Below are 20,434 nucleotides of genomic sequence, written 5' to 3'. Positions count from 1 at the left end.
TTACACATATTTCTCCAGAAATTCCTCCTCCAAATGTATGTGCATTTATACCGCAGTTTCACAACCACTGAAATGTTTTTGATATCGTCACTGCTGAACATAATATCCAAAGTGCATTCCTCACAGCAAGACCCTAGAAAGATCAATGAGGTAAATAACCAAAACTGTCTTAGTGGCAATGATTTGGAGATTGGCCTAGAGACGGCAGAAAACCTGTGTAAATTATGTCAATTCTGTCATGGAGGTCACATGCCCATCTAAACTTGAACAGGGCGTCAATGTAACGTCTAGTCCAAAAGCCAGCAATTCCAACAGTGCATAGAATCCTACAGTGCAGAAAGAGGCCATTCGGCCCATCGAGTCTGCACCAACCACAATCCCACCCAGGCCCAATCCACATATCCCTACATATTTACCCACTAACCCTTCTAACCTATGCATCCCGGGACACTAAGGGGCAATTTAGAATGACCAATCAACCTAGCCCGCACATCTTTGGTCTGTGGGAGGAAACCCACGCAGACACAGGGAGAATGTGCAAACTCCACACAGACAGTGACCCGAGCTGGGATTCGAAGCCAGGTCCCTGGAACTGTGAAGCAGCAGTGCTAACCACTGTGCTACCGTGCAGTACTGTACTGAATTGTCAAACTAGATTACATCTAGCTATGGCTTGGTTGGTAGCACTTGTGTCTATGAGTCAAAATATTCAGGAGGTGCAGGAGCAGAGGGACCTTGAGTACATGAGTAATTGAAGGTGGCAGGACAGGTTGAGAGTGGTTAATAAAGTATCCAGTATACAGGACTTTATTAATAGGGGCATGGAATACAGGAGCAGAGGTTATGTTGAACTTGTATAAGTCACTGGCCTCAGCTGGGGTATTGTATCCAGTTCCAGGTGCCACACCCGAGGAAGAATGTGAAAGTGAAAATGGTTCCTGGGATGAGAAACTTCAGTTATGAAGATAGATTGGAGAGGTTAGGACTCTTTTCCTTGTAGAAAAAAAGACTGAGGAGATTTGATATTTTGGTATTCAAAATCATGAGGGGTCTTGACAAAACAAATAGGGCCATGGTGCACAAGATCCACAAATGATATAAAAATATTAAAAAAGCAAGTCTAAAGGCACTGTACCTGTACGCAGGGAGCATTCACAATAAGGTAGACAAACTAACAACACACATAGATGTAAATAGGTATGACCTGATTGCAAGTATGGAGACATGGCCACAAGGTGACCATGGCTAGGAACTGAATATCCAAGAGTATTCAATATTTAGGAAGGACAGGCAAAAAGGGAAAGAAGGTTGGGTAGTGGTGTTATCTGGACTTTCAAAAGGCTTTTGACAAGATCCCACACAAGATTAGTGAGCAAAATTAAAGCTCATGGTATTGGGGGTAATGTATGGACGTGGATAGAGAACTGGTTGGCTGACAGGAAACAGTGTGGGAATAAACGGATCCTTTCAGAGTGGCAGGCAGTGACTAGTGGGGTACCGCAGTGTTCAGGGCTGGGACCCCAGCTGTTCACAATATACATTAATGATTTGGACAAAGGAATTGAATGCAATATCTCCAAATTTGCAGACAACACTAAGCTGGGTGGCAGTGTGTGTTGTGAGGAGGATGCTAAGAGGCTGCAGGGTGACTTGGACAGGCTGAGTGGGCAAATACTTGGCAAATGCAATAATGTAGATCAATGTGAAGTTATCCACTTTGGCAAAAACAGGAAGGAACATTATTATCTGAATGGTGGCAGTTTAGGAAAAGGGGAAGTGCAATTTGATCTTGGTGTCATGGTGGAACAGTCGCTGAAGGTTGGCGTGCAGCTACAGCCGGTGGCGAGGAAAGCTAATGGTATGCTGGCCCTCATTGCAAGAGAATTTGAGTGTAGGACTGAGGGTGCCTTGCTGTGGTTATACAAGGCCTTGGTGAGGCCACACCTTGAGTATTAGAAACATAGAAAAACTACAGCACAAAACAGGCCCTTCGGCCCCACAAGTTGTGCCGAACATATCCCTACCTTTTAGGCCTACCTATAACCCTCCATCCTATTAAGTCCCATGTACTCATCCAGGAGTCTCTTAAAAGACCCTATTGAGTTTGCCTCCACCACCACTGACGGCAGCCGATTCCACTCGCCCACCACCCTCTGTGTGAAAAACTTGCCCCTAACATTTCCCCTGTACCTACCCCCCAGCACCTTAAACCTGTGTCCTCTCGTAGCAGCCATTTCCACCCTGAGAAAAAGCCTCTGAGAGTCCACCCGATCTATGCCTCTCAACATCTTATACACCTCTATTAGGTCTCCTCTCATCCTACGTCTCTCCAAGGAGAAAAGACCGAGCTTCCTCAGCCTATCCTCATAAGGCATGCCACTCAATCCAGGCAACATCCTTGTAAATCTCCTCTGCACCCTTTCAATCTCTTCCACATCCTCCCTGTAATGAGGTGACCAGAACTGAGCACAGTACTCCAAGTGGGGCCTGACGAGGGTATTGTATGCAGTTTTGGTCTCCTAATCTGAGGAAGGACATTCTTGCTATTGAGTCCAGTGAAGGTTCACTAGACTGATTCCCGGAATGACAGGACTGACAAATGAAGAGAGACTGGATCGACTTGGCTTGTACTCACTGGAATTTAGAAGGATGAGAGGGGACCTCACAGAAACATATAAAATCCTGATGGGACTGGACAGGCTAGATGCGGGAAGAATGTTCCCGATGTTGGGGAAGTGTAGAACTAGAGGTCACAGTCTAAGAATAAGGGATAAGCCATTCAGAACTGAAATGAGGAAGAACTTCTTCACTCAGAGTTGTGATCCTGTCAAATTCTCTACCACAGAAAGCTATTGGGGCCAGTTTGTTAGATATGTTCAAGAGGGAGCTGGACGTGGCCCTCGTGGCTAAAGGGATCGAAGGGTATGGAGAGAAAGTGCGAATGATATATTGAAAGTGCATGATCAGCTATGATCATGTTGAATGGTGGTGTGGGCTCAAAGGGCCAAATGGCCTACTCCTGCACCTATTTTCTGTGTTAGTAAAGGATGAAGTAGTGCAATAGTGAGAGGATATAAGCTCAGAAAATCTAGTTGTAGTACAATTCTGGGTGGAACTAAGAAGCAGTAAGAGGCAGAAAAGATCAGTGGGAGTTGTCTATAGGCCTCCAAACAGTGGTCATAAGATAGGGGGTGGCAATAATTACAAGATAGTTTTATGGACCAGTATATTGAGGAACCAACCAGGGAACATGCTATTCTAGATTTGGTATTGTGCAATGAGAAGGGTTAATTCAAAGCAGAGTCCTTTTAGGGAATAGTGACCATAACGTGATAGAATTCTTAACTGGGATGGAAAGTGAAGTAGTCCAATGTGAAACTAGGATCCAAAATCCAATTAACGGAAACTACAAAGTATTGAGGTATGGATTGGCTACAGTAGATTGGGGAACCTTATTAAAAGGCATGACAGTGGAAAGGCAATGGCTAATATTTAAGGAAGGAATATATGCATTGCAACAGTTATAGATTCCTTTCTCATGCAAAATTCACAACAGGAAAAGCATGGCTAACAAAAGAAATTAAGGATAGTATTAGATCCAAAGAGAAGTCAGATGAAGGTGCTAGAAAAAGAAGCAAGTCTAATGAGTGAGAGCAGTTTAGAACTCTGCAAAGGAGGTCCAAGAGATTAATTAAAAGGGAAAAATAGAGTATGAGAGTAAACTTGCAATGAGCATAAAAAAGAACTGTAAAAGCTTCTATAAGTATGTAAAATGAAAGAAATTAGTGAAACAAATGTAGGTCCTTTGCAGTTCAAAGAATTTATAACAGAGTGCAAGTAAATGCCAGAACAATTAAATAACTACTTTAGTTCTGACTTCACAGAGGAAGAAGTGAGAAAGGAATTGAAGGAAATTAGTAATACTTAAAAAAAAAACACTGGAAAATTAATGGGACTGAAAACCGGAAATCTACATCCCAGGGTGCTAAAGGAGGTGGCCTTGGAAATAGTGGATGCATTGGTTGTCATCTTCCAAAATTATGTGTATTCTGGAATGGTCCTGGCAGATTAGAGGGTGGCAAATGTAACCACGCTATTTAAAAAGGAGGGAGGGAGAAAATGGGGAATTACAGACAGATGAGCCTAACATCAGTCGTAAAATGCTAGAGTTTATTATAAAGGATGTGCTAACAGGTACTATCAACGCGATTAGACCAAGTTGAGACGGATTTCTGAAAGGGAAATCATGTTTGGCAAACCTACTGGAATTTTATGAGGACATAACTCGGCACAATAAATAAAGGTGAACCACATTCGCAGAATATCCCCAGCTTGCTGCTCCACCTTTGTTAGGAGGAGGTGGAGGTTTAGAATCTGTTTACATATCCATCCTCTTTCCTGTGAAATGTGACTCCTCCTGTAAAGGCACAACTTCATTGCAGTGTTAATGTAAGTCTACTTGTGACACTAATAACTAAACTTTAAACTTTAAAACTTTAGAAACTACTTTCATTAGTCCCGCTCTACATGCCAGAACATTCCAGCCACCCAGCCAAAGAGACAGGTGCAATTGCACCTTCAATTGGTGCATATTGTCACACCTCAGTCAGACATACATGCCAGCTATGATTATGAGCCACATCACACTGCATTCCACACTCATGAGCACCATCAAGTTCTGCCACCCACAGAGACATCCATCCAATGTTCCAACTGGAATCAGTACTCACCCTGGCAGAGGGCAAAAACTCATTTGAACCTTTCCTGCACTGGATTCAGTTTCTGAGAACAATGTCATCTCCAATCACCAGGCCTGCCACCTTCATCCTGGCCTCCTTCGTCACATGAGGTGGCCTCACGTGAGGCCGTCCCATGACAGGATGTGGCATTGGTCACTAACTGCCTCCAGCAATATCCTCAGGCACTCATTGGAAAAATGAGAGGCAGACTGACATAGATGACATTTTGGAAACAGTGACAGCACTATAACTGTGTGTCCAACAACTTGACCTTTAAAGCATCTTGAGGGTCCTGAGCGCAGACTTCCATCCTTCAGGGAGCTCCGTTTAAACTCGGTGCCTGCCAGCAGCGCTGATCCTGTCTCAGCACACGTTTCATTTATAAAATCTGTCGATATTGCCTGGTTGACAATAATGTTGTTAATTCTTAACTGCCCTCTGAGATGGCTTATCATGCCACTTAGTTGTAATAAACCACTTCATTGCAGTGTTAATGTAAGCCACCTTGTGACGTTAATAAATAAACTTAAACTTATAGAAAGCCAACAATGTTCAGATACCAAGAACAAATAGAGAAAAATCCACATGTGGTGAATAGCTGATAAAACTTTTAAATGCCCTAACCAAGTCCAATTTAGTCCAGTTTCCCATACTGGTGAGTGCCAGTTTAGATGCCTCGATTCAGACACGCAGCGGGAGCCTGAGTGGGAGCAGCACTCCACACATGCCTGGAGACCCACTATCTCTGCCCGTCTGGGTGCAAAAACAGCCACCAACTGCTCCAGTCTCCTCTGCCCATAAGTGGTGACCTGGCTTCTGAAGCCATTTTTGTTTATTTAAAAATGTAAAATTAATGATGAGTGGGTGTCTTCTCCGTTACTTACCTTCCATTACAGCTTACTGCTACACCCTGTCCTGCTTCATGAGGACGGCATCAATCGGGATCTTGGGTTCATGTCACACTATCTGTAACCCCCACGACTTGCAATCCCCACAGGTGGAGAAGGTGGTGAAGAAGGCATATGGCATGCTTGCCTTTATAGGACGGGGCATAGAGTATAAAAGTTGGGGTCTGATGTTGCAGATGTATAGAACGTTGGTTCGGCCGCATTTGGAATACTGCGTCCAGTTCTGGTCGCCACACTACCAGAAGGACGTGGAGGCTTTCGAGAGAGTACAGAGGAGGTTTACCAGGATGTTGCCTGGTATGGAGGGGCTTGGTTATGAGGAGAGATTGGGGAAACTGGGGTTGTTCTCCTTGGAAAGACGGAGGATGAGGGGAGACTTAATAGAGGTGTATAAAATTATGAAAGGCATAGATAGGGTGAACGGTGGGAAGCTTTTCCCCGGGTCGGTGGTGACGTTCACGAGGGGTCATAGGTTCAAGGTGAAGGGGGGGAGGTTTAACACAGATATCAGAAGGACATATTTCACACAGAGGGTCGTGGGGGCCTGGAATGTGTTGCCGGGCAAGGTGGTGGAGGCGGACACACTGGGAACGTTTAAGACTTATCTAGACAGCTATATGAACGGAGTGGGAATGGAGGGATACAAAAGAGTGGTCTAGTTTGGACCAGGGAGCGGCGCGGGCTAATTGTTCTTTGTTTCTCGTTTCAAGGCTTCATTCTATGATCATCTTGCTGGTGCCAGTACAGAGCGAGACTGCGGATAGTTGGGAACCTGTCTCGGGGGCAGGGAATTCAGATGGTGTTCGTAAAGCAGAAGTGGAAATGAATAGGGTTGGGAAGCATTTTCTGATCAGGGCCAGTGTGATCTCCTGGACTCGTTTCGATCGCCACAGGGGGTCGGAGAGGAATTTCCCAGATTTTTTTTTCCCCATATTGGCCCTGGGGATTTCACTCTGGGTTTTCGCCTCTCCCTGGAGATCACATGGTCTGGAATGGGGGGGTGGGGGTGAGTTAATAGGTTGTGATGAACAAAGCATCGTAGCTGTGAGGGACAGCTCGGTGGATAGGATATTAGGATGTAGATAGGCTGGAAAATTGGGCGGGGATCCTGGATTCAGGATTCAATCCTGGACCGGGGAGCGGCGCGGGCTTGGAGGGCCGAAGGGCCTGTTCCTGTGCTGTATTGTTCTTTGTTCTTTGTTTGTTCTTTGCCTGGGCTTGCAAAATCTCACTAACTGTCCTGGCTGGAGACAATACACATCTCTTTAACCTGTGCTTAACCCTCTCTCCACTCACATTGTCTGTACCTTTAAGTCTTGATTACCTGTAAAGACTCGCATTCCAACCATTATCTTGTAATTGAGTTTGTGTCTATATATGCCCTGTTTGTGAACATAACTCCTCACTCGCCTGAAGAAGGAGTGACACTCCGAAAGCTTGTGCTACCAAATAAACCTGTTGGACTTTAACCTGGTGTTGTGAGACTTCTTGCTCTGCTTCAGGGTCCCATTGACTGCCCATAATTGACCAGAGAAATCTGTCTTAATGCTAGTTAAGGGGTCACCTTTGTGTAAATTCTAATAAGTGACTGTTTCCTTTGAAAGGCAGGTCCAGGACACGAAAACAGTATTGACTTTTCTGTCCTGCCCTTAAGAGGGAAAATCTAGCCCAAAGCCTCACTCACCTCCCACCTCTGAGCATGCCAACTTCCACTGACTCCCAAAGCAGCCATTTTTTTAAGATCTTCATGCTTATTTAGAAATCACCCCTGTTGCCTCGCTGCTTTCTAACGTTTACATCTTATGAGGCCACTTCCACTGAGACCAAACTCACTCATGTTGAAAAGAGACTAAAATTATGTGTTGCCTCATCATTTTCAAATTTATAAAGTATTTATAAATGCAGTTTTTCTTTTGTTGGCATTGGATAAAATGTAAGATTTGAAGCAATCTTGATCACCTTGAGCAAGCAATGGGAAAGTATAGCTCTCTGTAACAAGGAGGTGGAGTTCATGGCAAGGACCAGAAACAATGATGGCTGTGATCTTCCCAATGTTCGTTTGGAAGAAATGTTAACTCCAGACATTTGAGGCAAATGATGAAGAGGTGGGAAGGTGGTGTCAGAAAAGATCCTAAGCAAGTTTTCAGTCAAGAAGAGAGGCTTTCCCAGGAGGAAGGAGGTTGTGATTGACAGGTATGTGGCCTGGAATTATTCTAAGTAACCCTCCACCCTTTCCCCAATGACAGTTGCTGAAGACTGATACCAGACCACTAGGCTTGACAACTCTTCCCAGAAATGATGTATGCAATGCTACATCTTAGGGAAAATATATAATCAATGTGAAATTCCAACTACAAACATCAGAAACCATTGAAACATGCAAATATTTAATTGGTGTTTCATATTTTCTTACAGATGCTGATAGGCAGGATGCTATAAATCTGTTTCTTGGAGTTTTCCAACCGATGGAAGGAAAATCTCACCTTTGGGAGCTTCCAACTGACTATTACCTACATCATAAGAACACAATGGAACTTTTATCTCCCAAGAGAAGGTAATGAATAGCCTGTAGTTGCTACATTTATTTAAAATTTTATATGATGGGGAAATCAGATTCCTTTTGGGTTATATCTGATGGTGAGGTGAGTGACTGCCTTCGACATCAAGGCAACATTTGACTGAGTGTGGCATCAAGGTGCCCAAGAAAAATGAGTCAACGGCAATCATGGATAGTTCTCCACATGTTGGAATCGTACCTCGCACTAAGGAGGATAGTTGTAGTTGTTGGAGGTCAATCATCTCAGTTCCAGGAAATCACGACAGGAGTTCCAGCTTCAGCTGCTGCATCAATGACCACCTTTTCGTCATAAGATCAGAAGTGGGAATGTTCGCTGATGACTGCACAATGTTTAGCACCATTCGTGCGTGACTCCTCGGATAGTGATGCAGTCTAAGTCCAAATGCAGCAAGACCTAGACAATATCCAGTCTTGAGTTGACAAGTGGCAAGTAACATTTGCACCACATAAGTGCCAGGCAATGACCATCTCCAACAAGAGAGAATCTAACCATTGCCCCTCAATATTCAGTGGCATTTACCATCGCTGAATTCCCCACTATCATAGAAACTAGAAGCAGGAATAGGCCAATCGGCCCTGCGAGTCTGCTCCGCCATTCGTTATGATCATGGCTGATCATCGAATTCAATATTCTGATCCCTTTTCCCATCCCCATATCCCTCGATCCCTTTAGCCCCAAGAGCTATATCTAATTCTTGAAATCTCACAACCTTCTGGCCTCAACTACATTCTGTGGTAGTGAATTCCACACATTCACCATTCCTGGGTAAAGAAATTTCTCCTCACTTCAGTTCACCTTGCGCTCAAACTATAGAACATGGAACATTACAGCGCAGTACAGGCCCTTCGGCCCTCGATGGTGCGCCGACCAGTGGAACCAATCTAAAGCCCCTCTAATCTACACTATTCCAATATCATCCATATGTTTATCCAATAACCATTTGAATGCTCTTAATGTTAACGAGTCCACTACTGCTGCAGGCAGGGCATTCCACGCCCTTACTACTCTCTGAGTAAAGAACCTACTTCTAACATCTGTCCTATATCTATCACCCCTCAATTTAAAGCTATGTCCTCTCGTGCTAGCCATCACCATCCGAGGAAAAAGGCTCTCACTATCCACCCTATCTAATCCTCTGATCATCTTGTATGCCTCTTTTAAGTCACCTCTTAACCTTCTTCTCTCTAACGAAAACAACCTCAAGTCCCTCAGCCTTTCCTCATACGATTTTCCCACCATACCAGGCAACATCCTGTTAAATCTCCTCTGCACCCTTTCCAACACTTCCACATCTTTCCTATAATACGGCGACCAGAACTGTACGCAATACTCCAAATGTGGCCGCACCAGAGTTTTGTACAGTTGCAGCATGACCTCCTGGCTCTGAAACTCAATCCCTCTACCAATAAAAGCTAACACACCGTACGCCTTCTTAACAACCCTATCAACTTGGGTGCCAACTTTCAGGGATCTATGCACATGGACACCCAGATCCCTCTGTTCATCCACACTACCAAGTATCTTACCATTAGCCCGGTACTCTGTATTCCTGTTACTCCTTCCAAAGTGAATCACCTCACACTTTTCCGCATTAAACTCCATTTGCCACCTCTCAGCCCAGCTCTGCAGCTTATCTATGTCCCTCTGTAACTTGCCACTTCCCTCCGCACTGTCTACATCTCCACCGACTTTAGTGTCATCCGCAAATTTACTAATCCATCCTTCCACGCCCTCATCCAGGTCATTAATAAAAATGACAAACAGCAGTGGCCCCAAAACAGATCCTTGCGGTACACCACTAGTAACTGAACTCCAGGATGACTATTTCCCATCAACCACCACCCTCTGTTTTCTTACAGCTAGCCAATTCCTGATCCAAACCACTAAATCACCCTCAATCCCATGTGTCCGTATTTTCTGCAAAAGCTTACCGTGGGGTAAGCTTTTGCAGAAAATACAGACACATGAGCTATGACCCCCGGTTCTGGACTCCCCCACCATCAGGAACATTCTTTCTGAATCTATCCTGTCTAACCCTGTTAGAATTTTATAACTTTCTATGAGATCCCCTCTTGCTCTTCTAACCTCCAATGAATACAATCCTAACTGACTTAGTCTCTCCTCATATGATAAATCTGGCACCCCAGTAAGCAGCCTGGTAAACCTTCACTGTACTCCCTCTTAGCAAGGATATCCTTACTCAGAGAAGAACTCCAAAACTGCAGATACTATTCCAATGTGGCCTCACCAACGCCCTATGCAATTGCAGTAAAACATCCAGGGGGTTACCTTTGACCAGAAATTGAACTGGACTAGTCATATAAATACTGTAGCTGCAAGAACAGGTCAGAGGCTAGGGATCCTGTGGCGAGTAACTCGCCTCCTAAATCCTCAAAGCCTGCACACCATCTACCTGGCACAAGTAAAGAGTGATGGAATACTCTCCACTTGACTGACTGAATGCAGCTCCTTCTGAAACTTGTCACTATCCAGGGCAAAGCAGCTGCTTATTTGCACGCATTTAATCCCTCTATCATCTCTGCATAATGGTAGCATTGTGTACCATCTGCAAGATGCACTGCTGGAACTCACCAAGGTAACTTGCGCAGCAACCTCCAAACCCAGGAGGACTGCTGCCATTTGAAGAACAAGATTAGCAGATACGTGGGAACACCGACACAAGGAAGTTTCCCTCTAATCCACTCACCATCCTGACCTGGAACTATATTACCGGTCCTTCACTATCACTGGGTCAAAATCCTGGAACTCCATCCCTAACAGCACTGTAGATTTACTTACAATAAGGAGTCTAACAACACCAGTCCAACAGGTTTATATGGTAGCAAACGCCACTAGCTTTCGGAGCGCTGCTCCTTGGTCAGATGGAGTGGAAATTTGCTCTCAAACAGGGCACAGAGACAAGAGATTTACTTACGACACTTGGACTGCAGCAGTTCAAGAAGGCAGTTCACTAACATCTGCTGAAGGGCTATTAGGGATGAGCAATACATACTAGCCTAGCCAGTGACACCCATATCCCATTAATGAATTTTTTTTTTTAAACTCTTAAGCACTGAATCTTAAGTTCAAATCTATAGAAATTTACTTTCATTGATCTCAATGAAAATGAACCAATATTTTAACTGCTGTCTGATTCTTATTTGAAATTTCTCATAATAATGGTCAAAATAAAGGCATTCCAGGTAGCAAAGTAGTTTACAGAGAGAGAGACTTAATGTTCTGCATGGGCTCCACTTCAGTCATTTAGGGCATTTCTTCCTTAGATGGGGATCACCTGCACCATTCAAGTCACATAGACAGCAACAATAACTTGCATTTTATATGATATTTATATAACATTATGATCTCAGAATATCCAGAGAACTTCACAGGCAATATACTTTTCAGCTATGCTCACTATTTTTATGTAGGGAAATATGGTAGCCAACCTGTGCATAGTAAGGTTCCTGTAAACAGCGAAGAGATAAATGACATGATTATCTGTTTTAGTGATGTTGGTTGAGGGATAAATATTAGTCAACACTGTACTGCTCCCCTTTTGAATAGTGTCATGAAATCTTTTAAGTCCACTTAGGAAGGCACAATGTGGGACATTGGTTTTATCTTTCATCTGAAAGATAGCATCTCTGATAATACAAAACTCCCTCAGTACTGCACTAGTATCATCCTAAATTATGTGCTCAAGTCTCTGGAAAAGAGTCGATCTCACACCATTCTGTCTATAGGCAAGTGCTACCCCGAGCCATATCTCACATAGTTAAACTTTAATTTTTTAGTAGGTTTTGTAAACCTTAAAACTCTATATGGACCATACTCATCAGACCAAGCATAAAGAACTGTCTCACTTGTTCCACTTCAATAATTTTGCGTATAGCAGTAATATACCACTCTCAAATGGGGCTACCATGGGATAGATGTAATGCTGTTCATTCAGAACAATATAATGTTCCCATTCTATAGATAAGCAGTATATTATATACAATTTGCTAATGTTTTTGGAGGTGTAGGTTCTCTTTTTAAAGTTCCCTCTAATTGCTGGCAAACGTGTGATTTGCTACTTGGCCCCCTTTTTGTGCTGTAATCTCTGATCTATAATGAGATGTAAGCACTCCCTCCATAAATCTTTGACATTAAATTCCTGCAGAAACAATTTGATGTATGAGACTTGGATAGTCTCAAACCATGGTACTTGTAAATATGCAACCAATCATGCTGGCATCAACTCTTTCCATTTTTGTTACTGGCATATGAATGGTTAATCATTTTAAATCTGAAAAGTTGCATATGAGAATGCTCTTCACTTTTGCCAAATAATGTTACTAGAGTGATCATTCTCTTATGATGATGATGAGACAAAATATAAATTTAAGTCACAAAGGCAGAAGATGAGATAAACCATTTAGACCATATTGGCTCTTGGAGCCAAAAGGTTGCCATAGATTTGAGCTTCCCATCTCCATCCCCTCAGAAAATTATGGCAATAAATTGCTTAATGATTTCCACATCCAATAAGACCAGCTCATCCAGTCATTCCTGATGGTACTTTAACTTCCCCATTCTAACATCAAACTTGTAAATCTCTTATTCTCCTTTCCAGTGTCCTTTTTGTCATGAGACTAGAATTGCTCAGAATACTCAAGTAATCTAACCACAATTGTGTACAGTTTTAGCATAAACTTGCTCCTTTTCAAATCTATTCCTCTAGAAAAGAACTTGTGCTTTGCACTTTATGGCCTTATTAAGCTGAGTTACTACTTTCAACATATTATAATTCTGTGCACTCGATTCCTTTGGACCATTTAGACTTTTTACATATATGGCTTATGTGGCCTCCTTATTACTCCTACCAAGATAGGCCTTCATATTTATTTTGAAAGTCATTTGCCATTTAAACACCATCCTGCAAGTTTATTAATGTATTTTATTGCAGTCTTGCTTGGTATTCAATTTTGTTTCATGTGTAATGCAATGGTAGATTGTACTTCTGATACCCAAGTCCATCATTTACTGAACCAGTTTGGACAACAATGGCCCCAGTACTGAACCATGTGGAACACAGCTTCCCATCATCTGCCAGCCTGAGTAAATATCTTTGTTTGCTACTGTTGTGCCCAATTTATCCATTCTGTTAATTTTCACCTGACTCCATACTAGATCATTGTTTTTCGGCTTAGAAATAAAACTTTTAAGTTTCTTATATTTTAATTCAAATGTTGTAAATACTTGACATTTTTTGTACCTTTCTTAAAGCTATACCCATTGGTGGACACCAGAGGTGCTAATAAATTTACCATTGCCTTTTGATGAAGGTAGGAATAAATAACTTGCATACTAACTTGAACTGTTCGGTACTCTTATACCTGCCAAATAAAAGTTCATTTACAGAAATTGTAGCTGTTTGCACTCACAGGGTAAAATAATGAGTCACCTAGACACTCAACATTGGCTCTATTCTCTCCCAACAGATGCTGTCAGATCTGCTGAGATTTTCCAGCATTTTCTGTTTTTTGTTTCAGATTCCAGCATTTGCAATAATTTGCTTTTAACATAATAATTATAGCGCATCTACCACATTCAGAATCAGGAATTGGCCTGCAACATAAAGAATAGGGAATTGAACAAGAAGTTTCTGTAGAGAATCTTCTGTGTATGATGTTGCTGTTTGTTATATTGAATGCCATCGCGATATAGTTAATAAAAGATGTAGCTTTTTAACTATGTACCTTCAAAAATTAAATGTGACATTTTTGGTCCAGTAACTTTTTTAATCTTTCTTGATTCAACCAAATATGCCTGCTCTATTTGTAAAGCTTGACCAGTTTGTATGTTAAACCTTCAGCCTGGAGTATTCCTTTAATGTTAATACAACATGGTATTATGATCATTCAGGTAATTAAACTCATTAATATAATATTTTCCCCTGTTCTTCACCTCTTTAGTTCCTTGCACTGAGAACCTTAAAAAAATGACAGTCGTGAAGAAAATGGATAAATCTGATGAAGAGATCGACATATACACTGAATTCTTCAGACCATATGAACTGAGTTGTTTTGATGATACATTTTGTCTTACAATGACAAATTCAGCTAAGTATGTGATTTATTCACTCTCTTGGATAACCCCTGCTGTCCAGTGCTCCGGTTGTGATGCAGTTTTTTTTAAAGAACTTTAACCATTTTATTTTCAGGACATTTAAGAATCACATTCTACAGTATCTTTCCCCTTGAGATTTGATAAACATTGCGAGAAGAATTAATTCCGAGATGATGTATGGAAACTTCAGTGCTATTTCTACCATTTTAGGAAATAGCCTTTGTGCATTAAATTCTATTTAAAATGGAGCTAGAGCAAGATCGCTGTCATATGCTATAATTGCCTACATGATTATATTGATCATTGCAGGCTCTTTTCTGACATTCAGGGGGTCGATAGCATAGTTGTAATGTTACTGGACTAGTAATCCAGAGGTAGCGATTAATATCCAATGCATGAGTTCAAATCCTCCCACAGCATCTAGGGGATATTGATTTTCCATTAATTAAATCTTGAATAAAATGCAAGTCTCATTAATAACAATAATAATCACCATTAGATTGCTGCTAAAACCCATCTTCTCTAAACAGTTGAGGTAATCTGCTGTCCTCGCCTGGTCTAGCATACATGTGGCTGCAAACCCACAGCAATATCACTGCCCTCTTTAACTGCCCTTTGAAATGGTCTGGTATGCAACTCGATTGTATCAAACTATTACAGAAAAGTTGAATAAGAACAAAACCAAACAGATCACCCAACATCAACCTAGGCACTGGAAATGACAAAGGCGTGCATCCTGCTCAATCAACCTTTCAAAGTCCTCCTCACTAACATACATAGGAAGATGGGACTTAGGAGCAGAACTAGACCATTCAGCCCTTGGAGCCTGTTCTGCAATTCTGTAAAGTAATGGCTGATTCGATTGATGGCTTGACCTCCATTTTCCTCTCTGTTCCTCATAACGCTAAATTCCCTTGTCTCTCAAGAATCTTATCTAACTCAGCCTTGAATAAATTTAATGGCCCAGCCTCCACTGATTTCTTGGAATGATCTGTGCCAAAATCAGGAGAAGTGTCTCACAGACTAACTAAGCAACAGCTTGACATAGTCATATACAGCAAATCATTCAATATAGCCAATGTCTCGGAATCTTTCATCACCGTCTTTGGATGTCCTGTCCCACCACCAAAAGAGACCCACCAGAATGGTGACACAGTGGTACATTGTTGGGAGGGAATTTACCTGGGAGTCCTTAACATTGACTTGGGAGCCATGACGCCTCATGGCATTAGGAAATCGCTGCTGATTACCACCTACTTCCCTCAGCTAATGAATCAATCTTCCTCCCGTGTTGAACGCATGGGGCAGCAATTGCATAACATGTATTCTGGGTGGGAGACTTGAATGTCCATCACCAAGATTGGCACCACGGCTACACTATTGACTAAGTTGGTCTAACGTTGAAGCCTGTCCGTCAAACTTTGCTAGCAGCAGGTGGTGAAGGAAACAAAGTAAGGGAAAAACCTGCTTGACCTTGTCATCACCAATCTATCTGTCACCGATGCATCTGTCCATGACAGCGTTAATAGGAGGGAGTGCTGCACAGTTCTTGAGGAAATTAAATCCCATCTTTTCAGTGGCTCCTCCCATAATATTCTGGGAACTGCCATAGACCTAGCAACCAAAATGGGCATCCATGGGGGAACTGTGGGCCATCAGCAGTAGTGAAATTGTATTCAACCACAATCATTCACCTCATGTCCTGGCATATCCCTCACTCTATCATTGCCATCAAACGAAGGGACCAACCCTGGTTGAGTGAGGAGTGTAGAAGAACATGCCAGATTCAAAGTCAGGTATGTCTAAAAATGAGTTATCAACTTGGTGAAGCTGCAACACGACTACATTTGTTGGGCGGTACGGTGGCAGAATGGTTAGTACTGCTGCCTCACAGCGCCAGGGACCTGGGTTCGATTCCCGGCTTGGGTCACTGTCTGTACAGAGTTTGCATGTTCTCCCTGTGTTTGCGTGGGTTTCCTCCAGGTGCTCCAGTTTCCTCCCACAATCCGAAAGACGTGCTGGTTAGGTGCATTGGCCATGCTAAATTCTCCCTCGGTGTACTCGAACAGGCGCTGGAGTGTGGCGACTAGGGGATTTTCACTTCACTTCATTGCAGTGTTAATGTAAGCATACTTGTGACACTAATTACTTGAGAAAAGATATACTGGAACTGGAGGGGATGCAGAAGAGATTCACTAGGTTGATTCTGGAGTTGAGAAGGTTGGCTTACGAGAAGAGACCGAGTAGCCTGGGACCATAGTCATTGGAATTTAGAGGAATGAGGGGAAATCTTATAGAAACATAAAATTATGAAGGGAATAGACAAGATAGAAGCAGGGAGGTTGCTTCCACTGGTGGGTGAAACCAGAACTAGGGAGCATAGCCTCAAAATAAAGGGGAGCAGATTTCGGACTGAGTTGAGGGGAAACTTCTTCACCCAAAGGGTTGTGAATCTGTGGAATTCACTGCCCAATGAAGCAGTTGAGGTTATCTCATTGAATGTTTTTAAGGCAAAGATAGATAGATTTTTGAACAGTAAAGGAATTCAGTGTTATGGTGAGCATGCAGGTAAGGAGTTGAGTCCACGAAAAGATCAACTGTGATCTTATTGAATGGCGGAGGAGGTTCAAGGGGCCAAATGGCCTAGTTCTGATGTTCTTAATAAAATAAACTTATCAAGAGTAAGCAACATGCTATCAAAAGAACAAAGCAATCCCATAACTACCAAGTCAGATCAAAACCCTGCAGTCCATGCCACATCTATCATACATAGAACAGTATAGCACAGAACAGGCCCTTCGGCCCACGATGTGCCGAGCTTTATCTGAAACCAAGATCAAGCTATCCCACTCCCTATCATCCTGGTGTGCTCCATGTGCCTATCCAATAACCGCTTAAATGTTCCTCAAGTGTCTGACTCCACTATCACTGCAGGCAGTCCATTCCACACCCCAACCACTCTCTGCGTAAAGAACCTACCTCTGATATCCTTCCTATATCTCCCACCATGAACCCTATAGTTATGCCCCCTTGTAATAGCTCCATCCACCGAGGAAATAGTCTTTGATCATGACTGGTAATGGACAGTTAAACAATTGACTGTGGAGTAGGACGCTCTACAAACATCCCAATCATCAGTAATGGGCATGCCAGCACATCAATACAAAAGGCAAGGCTGTAGCATTTGCATCCATCTTCAGCAATTCTTACCCCCACCAGCACAGACTTGCAACGAAATGTACAAACTACAAGATTCTCTGCAGCAACTTGCCGAAGCTCCTTCGACAGCACTTTTCAAACCCATGATCTCTGCCACCTGGAGGGACAAGGACAGCAGGCAGATGGGAACATCACCACGTGCTGGTGCCTCTCAGCACATCCTGACCTGGAACAATGTTGTCATTCTTTCACAGTTATAGAATCATGTTGCAGGGTAAAAATCTTGGAACTCCCTCCCTATTCTCACTGTGGGTGGATTACAAGAGTTCAAGGAGGCAACCAATTCAGTTTCTTAAGGGCAGTTGGAGATTCACAATAATTGCTGACCTTTAAAGAAATGCTCACACGCTAAGGAAGAATAAAATAATAAAATCAGTCATTTTAACTGAATAGCAAAAATGAAATATTAAAATATTGCAGAATGTGCTGTACCGGATGAACTGTTGGCACTGTATAGTATTTTATGAGCAGTTGCCTATAGCCCAGTCCTGTCTAGGTGAGCCATAGGCACTGGTATTTCAGCACAGCTTCTGTTGAATTACATAGGAAATATGACCAGTTTTTGATGCTTTTCATGATTGTTTTAAAATCAGAAAAAAGTAAGGCTTTTTTTTAGTCTTCCATGGCTTTATTGTACTGTCTTTGTCTAAAGGGACTTCATGCCAAAGCATGTTGGAATTGACCCAAGTCCTTTCACTATTCGCAAGCCAGAAGAAACTGGTAAATCCATGCTGAGGTAAAGAACTGGTAACTGCATTTAGTTGTCTCTTTTCATTTAACTGAACAAAACATTTTGCTTTTAATTGCTATTATTAATTTAACAATGTTTGCCTTGGAGGATATACACAATTAAATAAAATGAAATACAAAAGCAAAATGCTGCTGATGCTGAAAATCTGAAATGGGACCAGAAAATGCTGGAAATACATGGGTCTGGCAGCATCTGTGGAGATTAATGGGGGCAATCTTTAACAGAATTCAGCAGTGTTAGTTCCGTGAGAAAAGCAGTGTGTTTCTTTCCATAGAAACAGGTTGTTTTTTTCTCCAGTTCTTAACACACTTGTCAAAAAAAAACAGCTGGGTGAGTTTCACGCTGTCAAGCAGAGAGTTGGAACCTCAATACACAAGCAAAGCCCGGCTGCACTGAGATCAGGGCATCATGTTTAAAGGACACCCCAATCAGAACATGAATAAACCTGCCATAGAGGTTTACAGCATGGAAACCAGCCCTTCGGCCCAACTTGTCCATGCCGCCCTTTTTTTTTAAACTCCTAAGCCAGTCCCAATTGCCCACATTTGGCCCATATCCCTCTGTACCCATCTTACCTATGTAACTGTCAATGCTTTTTAAAAGATAAAATTGTACCCGCCTCTACTACTACCTCTGGCAGCTTGTTCCAGACACTCACCACCCTCTGTGAAAAAATTGCCCCTCTGGACCCTTTTGTATCTCTCCCCTCTCACCGTAAACCTATGCCCTCTAGTTTTAGACTCCCCTACCTTTGGGAAATGATATTGACTATCTAGCTGATCTATGTCCCTCGTTATTTTATAGACCTCTGAAAGATTGCCCCTCAGCCTCCTATGCTCCAGAGAAAAAAGTCCCAGTCTATCCAGCTTCTCCTTATAACTCAAACAATCACGTCCCGGCAGCATCCTCGTAAATCTTTTCTGCACTCTTTCTAGTTTAATAATATCCTTTCTATATTAGGGTGACCAGAACTGTACACAGTATTCCAAGTGTGGCTTTACCAATGTCTTGTACAACTTCAACAAGACGTCCCAACTTCTGTATTCAATGTTCTGATCAATGAAACCAAGCATGCTGAATGCCGTCTTCACCACTCTGTCCACCTGTGACTCCACTTTCAAGGAGCTATGAACCTGTACCCCTAGATCTCTTTGTTCTGCAACTCTCCCCAGCGCCCTACCATGAACTGAGTAAGTCCTGCCCTGGTTCAATCTACCAAAATGCACCACCTCGTATTTATCTAAATTAAACTCCATCCGCCATTCATCAGCCCACTTGCCCAATCAATTGTTGCAATCCGAGATAACCTTCTTCACTGTCCACTATGCCACCAATCTTGGTGTCATCTGCCAACTTACTAACCATGCCTCCTAAATTCTCATCCAAATCATTAATATAAATGACGAATAACAGTGGACCCAACACCGATCCCTGAGGCACACCGCTGGTCACAGGCCTCCGGTTTGAAAAATAACCCTCTGTCTTCTGTCATCATTTAGCTACCTCACCCTCGATCCCGTGAGATTTAACCTTATGCAGCAACCTGCCATGCAGTACCTTGTCAAAGGCCTTGCTAAAGTCCATGTAGACAACATCAACTGCACTGCCCTCATCTACTTTCTTGGTTACCCCTTCAAAAAACTCAATCAAATTTGTGAGACATGATTTTCCACTCACAAAGCCATGCTGACTGTCTCTAATCAGGCCTTGCGTCTCTAAATGCCTCTAGATCCTGTCTCTCAAAATACCTCCAACAACTTACTCCACCTCCCCCGATCAAAGCCAACACCTCTGCTTCCCCCCTTCCCCAACCCCAGATTGGAGTCAGCATTCAACCCCCCCCCCAATCAGAGCCACCACCAACCTAACCCCTCCCCCCATCAGAGCTGTCATGTCTCCCCCACTTTCCCTCTGCCTCATCAGAGCCACATTTCTCTCGTCGTCTTCCCACCACCACCACCCCCCCCTCCCCCACAACCTCATTAAAATGTATTTAAATCAGGTTCATGCCCATTCTGTCAGAGGATCCACAGCGACGTTGGGTTTAGCTGGATATTGAGCCTCCGCTATCAATCGTGCGGAGTGCGAACCTGAGGTTAAGATATTGCCAAATCTTTGAGAACA

At 42.8% G+C, this 20,434-nt stretch overlaps 1 protein-coding gene across 1 annotated transcript in view; it reads left to right on the top strand.

Moving 5' to 3' along the window:
• The window catches only part of fig4a (FIG4 phosphoinositide 5-phosphatase a), a 128,636-nt gene that overhangs the window by 75,544 nt on the left and 32,658 nt on the right, over positions 1-20,434 (top strand). The window contains exons 17-20 of the mRNA XM_078213533.1: positions 8,063-8,201; positions 13,498-13,556; positions 14,187-14,337; positions 18,212-18,295. Coding sequence (XP_078069659.1) covers positions 8,063-8,201; positions 13,498-13,556; positions 14,187-14,337; positions 18,212-18,295 — 433 coding nt within the window. The remainder of the gene's footprint in view (positions 1-8,062; positions 8,202-13,497; positions 13,557-14,186; positions 14,338-18,211; positions 18,296-20,434) is intronic.

Source organism: Mustelus asterias, chromosome 5 (assembly GCF_964213995.1).
Source record: "Mustelus asterias chromosome 5, sMusAst1.hap1.1, whole genome shotgun sequence".
Taxonomy (NCBI): Eukaryota; Metazoa; Chordata; class Chondrichthyes; order Carcharhiniformes; family Triakidae; genus Mustelus; species Mustelus asterias.
This window is presented reverse-complemented; position numbering and strand designations above follow the sequence as displayed.